The 5,000-nt window shown below is 50.3% G+C and overlaps 1 protein-coding gene across 1 annotated transcript in view; it reads left to right on the top strand.

The window, feature by feature from the left end:
• The window catches only part of LOC311238677 (FHF complex subunit HOOK-interacting protein 1A-like), a gene marked incomplete at both ends in the record, with an annotated part of 100,026 nt that overhangs the window by 68,607 nt on the left and 26,419 nt on the right, over nt 1-5,000 (top strand). Inside the window, 3 exons of the mRNA XM_084326830.1 lie at nt 349-516; nt 845-924; nt 4,977-5,000. The exon at nt 4,977-5,000 is cut by the window's right edge and continues 149 nt beyond it. Coding sequence (XP_084182956.1) covers nt 349-516; nt 845-924; nt 4,977-5,000 — 272 coding nt within the window. The remainder of the gene's footprint in view (nt 1-348; nt 517-844; nt 925-4,976) is intronic.

The following is a 5,000-nucleotide window of genomic DNA, read 5'->3' as shown; positions in this document are numbered from 1 at the left end:
AGATCCTATGGTCCCAGGTTCAAATCCACTCGGTTACATTTGTATACTATAACTGTATACTTACCGTTGCCCAGCCGTGTATGGCATATTCTCTAAAATCCTTGTAAGAATCATAGATATTGATTGAGAATTGAATTACATAGAAATCAAATTAAAATGTTTGTACATCATGTTGAGGACTGCTGGCATCTCTCTCTCTGTCTTCATCTCTCTCTCCCCCCTCTCCCCCTCTCTCCCCCCACCCTCTCTCTCTCTCCCCCCCCTCTCCCCCTCCCCCCTCCCCCTCCCCCTCTCCCCCCCCCCCCTCTCTCTCTCCCCCCCACCCTCTCCCCCCCCCCCCCCCTCCAGCTGACAGTGGAGGAGGTGATGACCACCACAGCGTACCTGGATCTGTTCCTGCGCTCCGTCTCCGAGCCGGCTCTGCTGCAGTCCTTCCTGTGCTTCATCCTGCTCCACTCACACGACAACGTGCACATCCTGGACACCCTGGTCAGCAGAGTCAACACACCCTTCCAGGTGTGGGGGCACGTACACACACGCACACACACACACACACACACGCACACACGCACACACGCACACACACACGCGCGCACACATACACACACGCACACACACGCACGCGCGTGCACACACACACACACATCTCTGTTTGTTGGATAATACAATTAAATAATGCAATTATTTGCAGTGGAGCACTTTATAAAAGTATTTATTCACTTTGATCTCTGTGTGTGTGTGTGTGTGTGTGTGTGTGTGTGTGTGTGTGTGTGTGTGTGTGTGTGTGTGTGTGTGTGTGTGTGTGTGTGTGTGTGTGTGTGTGTGTGTGTGTGTGTTCCTCCAGCTTGGCACGGTGTCACTGGCCCTGTTCAGGACTCTGATTGGTCTGTTCTGTGAGGATGTGATGCTGCAGCTAGTTCTCAGGTCAGTGAATCTCCACTGAGACAAACCACAGACCTCAGGTCAGTAAATCTGACGGTCGTCTGGTGATCAGAAGGTTCCCGGTTCGATTCCCACTCCACCGTGTCGAAGTGTCCTTGAGCAAGACACTTAACCCCTAACTATCTCGATGAGCAGGTTGGCACCTCAAACCTTTATTTATACTCGTGAAAGCACTGAGGTTTCCCTCATTTACAGTGATGACGAGTTAAGTTACCTTGCATCCAACCATCGGTGTGTGAGTGAACGGGTGAATGTGAGGCATAAGTTGCCCTCCAGTTGCCCTGCCCACCCCCACACCTCTCAGCCCTTCAACTTGAGCAACCCCCTCCCTCCCCCCAACTGCCCACCCCCCCTCATCTCTGGTGCAGCCTGTCTGCCCCCCGCGGCTCGAAGACCCGCTCCTCCCCCCAACACCTGAGACCCCCACAGTGTGGCTCTCTGCAGACCAGGTGAGTACACAGCTGAGCAAGTTACACGCAGGCAAGGCTGCGGGTCCCGATGGGGTGAGCCCAAAGGTACTCAAAACCTGTGCCTCTACCTGTGTGATGTGCTCCAGGTCATATTCAATATGAGCCTGAGGCTGCAGAGAGTCCCGACACTGTGGAAAACCTCCTGTGTGGTCCCTGTCCCTAAGTGCCCGCGTCCCAGCACGTCCAAGGACTACAGGCCGGTGGCTCTAACCTCTCATATAATGAAGACCATGGAGAGGTTAGTCCTGGAGCAACTCCGCTCGGTGATCAAACCCCACCTAGACCCACTCCAGTTCGCCTACCAGCCCCGACTGGGGGTAGAGGATGCTGTCATCTACCTGCTGAACCGAGCCTACACTCACCTAGACAAGCTGGGGAGCACTGTGAGAGTCATCTTCTTTGACTTCTCCAGTGCTTTTGATACCATAAGGCCTGGGCTGCTGGGTGAGAAGTTGGAGGCGATGCAGGTGGAGGCCCCCCTGGTGTCCTGGGTTGTTGACTATCTGACGGGCAGACCACAGTACGTGCGCCTACGGAGCTGTGTGTCAGACAGACTGGTCAGCAACACTGGGGCCCCGCAGGGGACAGTCCTCTCTCCCTTCCTCTTCACCGTCTACACCAACGACTTCCACTATCGGTCAGAGTCCTGCCACCTTCAGAAGTTTTCTGATGACTCTGCGATAGTGGGATGTATAAAGGACGGTGACGAGAGGGAATACCGGGAACTGGTAGTGGACTTCGTCACATGGTGTGATAAAAACCACCTGCAGCTAAATGTGGCAAAGACCAGGGAACTTGTTAGGGATTGTGTTGGCAGAGGACCCAAGCGCAAACAGAGACGAGGGAGAGGTAGATGTAAATTGTCAAAGTGAGCACTGCTCCTTTAATTCGAACACTTCGAGCCAGGGGTGAAGTGTAACAAAAATAATCCAAAGGCAGCAGTAAAACAAAACAATGGAATAGCTCAGTTTAAGACTGGCAGAGGGCAAAATACAAAACAAAGAATAATCTCATAAAGAGAGCAAGTCCAAAGCACAACACAAATTGACACTGGGAAACTTACTATGAACACAGGAGAACAGCACATGAACAAGGACGAGGATATCAAACATGGAACCGACAACAAGAGTAGGGAACACACACCAGATATAGGGGAAACAATTAACACTAGAGAGACTAGCAGGGCAATTAGCAAAACGAGACGCACATGAGGGAAAGGCAGAACTAACACACAGGGCTACAGGAAAACACAAGACCAAACACACTGGGGAAATAAACAGGGAACCATACAAGGAACTAATAAACAACAATTAACAAGGGGACAAGAGACAATGTAGCAAGGGAAGGGCACAGAGAGACATGTAGACATTGAATATAAACCAGTGCACCAGGAGGGGTAGTGACAACAAAGATCCAGGGGCTGGGAAAAGTCTGTGCAAAGGTGGGGGCTGTTGAGGAGTAGAGGAAAGTCTGTGCAAGGGTGGGGGCTGTTGAGGAGGATGGAAAGGGGAGAAAGGTCCAGGGACAGGTGGACCCTCACAGAACTGGTGGTGGAGCTGGGGAGGAGGAGGAGTGCACCTGTGACCCCCGTTTCCATCAGGGGAGTCGATGTGGACATGGTTGAGGTGTACAAATACCTCAGTGTGCACATCGACAACAAACTGAACGGGTCAAAACACGCAGAGGCACTGTACAAGAAGGGCCAGAGCCGATTCTACTTCCTCAGAAGGCTGAGATCCTTCAATGTTTGTACAAGGATGTTGAGGATGTTCTATGAGTCGGTGGTGGCGGGCGCCTTCTTGTATGCTGTGACCTGCTGGGGCAGCGGACTGAGAGCAGGGGACACAAACAGGCTGGATAAGCTGGTCAGGAAGGCCAGTAGCGTGGTTGGGGTGGAGCTGGACTCCCTAGCGAGGGTGGCGGAGAGGAGGAGCCTTGCTAAGCTCCAGGCCATCAGGGAAAACCCCTCCCACCCACTATACACAGACTTGGCTGACAGGAGGAGCATGTTCAGTGCTAGGCTCACACTACCTAAATGCAGCACTGAACGGCATAGGAAGTCCTTCATTCCAACAGCCATCAGACTATACAATGTATATCACTGTGCCTCACTGCATCACTGAGCACAGAGTGACAGTTACCATCTTCCTGGACTCTTACTTTTGAAACAGCACTGTGCAATATTACACCTACTGTAGACTTCAGTATATTTTTACTGTATTTATTTACTGTATATTTTATTCCATTTTAATTATATTTTATTCTATTCTTATCCTAGGCAATTTGATTTGTTTTGTTATTCTTATTTGTGACATGTTCTGTCTAAATGTTTAATGTTGAGTGATTTGCAGTATCTATGACTATGACATTATATGACTGACTATGACATTATATGACTGACTATGACATTATATTAAAATAGCAGCAACACTCTCATGTCCAGGACAAATCTTCCCAATGGGAAAAATAAAGCCTTACCTCTGCTAGTATCTGATCGCTAAGGGGACCATTGATCCCTTATCTTACCTAATCTCTGCTGGTATTTGATCGCTAAGGGGTCCAATAACCCCTTATCTTATCTAACCTCTGCAGGTACCTGATCTCCATAAGGGGAACAATAATCCCTTATCTTATCTAACCTCTGCAGGTACCTGGCTCCCTAAGGGGACCAATAACCCCTTATATTATCCCCCCTCTGCAGGTACATGGCTCCCTAAGGGGACCAATAAACCCTTATCTTATCTAACCTCTGCAGGTACCTGGCTCCCTAAGGGGACCAATATTCCCTTATCTTATCCCACCTCTGCTGGTATCTGATCTCCCTAAGGGGACCAATAACCCCTTATCTTATCTAACCTCTGCTGGTATCTGATCTCCCTAAGGGGACCAATAATCCCTTATCTTATCTAACCTCTGCAGGTACCTGGCTCCCTAAGGGAACAATAATCCCTTATCTTATCCCACCTCTGCAGGTACCTGGCTCCCTAAGGGGACCAATAATCCCTTATCTTATCCCACCTCTGCAGGTACCTGGCTCCCTAAGGGAACAATAACCCCTTATATTATCCCCCCTCTGCAGGTACCTGGCTCCCTAAGGGGGCCAATAACCCCTTATCTTATCCCCCCTTTGCAGGTACCTGGCTCCCTAAGGGGACCAATAATCCCTTATTTTATCTAACCTCTGCAGGTACCTGGCTCCCTAAGGGGACCAATAATCCCTTATTTTATGCCCCCTCTGCAGATACCTGGCTCCCTAAGGGGACCAATAATCCCTTATTTTATCTAACCTCTGCAGGTACCTGGCTCCCTAAGGGGACCAATAATCCCTTATTTTATGCCCCCTCTGCAGGTACCTGGCTCCCTAAGGGGACCAATAATCCCTTATCTTATGCCCCCTCTGCAGGTACCTGGCTCCCTAAGGGAACAATAACCCCGTATCTTATCCCCCCTCTGCAGGTACCTGGCTCCCTAAGGGGACCAATAACCCCTTATCTTATCCCCCCTCTGCAGGTACCTGGCTCCCTAAGGGGACCAATAATCCCTTATCTTATGCCCCGTCTGCAGATACCTGGCTCCCTGCAGCCACCT

The sequence above is a fragment of the Notolepis coatsorum genome (genome assembly GCF_963971535.1).
Source record: "Notolepis coatsorum genome assembly, chromosome: 1".
Classification (NCBI taxonomy): Eukaryota; Metazoa; Chordata; class Actinopteri; order Aulopiformes; family Paralepididae; genus Notolepis; species Notolepis coatsorum.
Note: the sequence above shows the minus strand (reverse complement) of the source record. Positions and strands in the feature narration are given on the sequence as shown.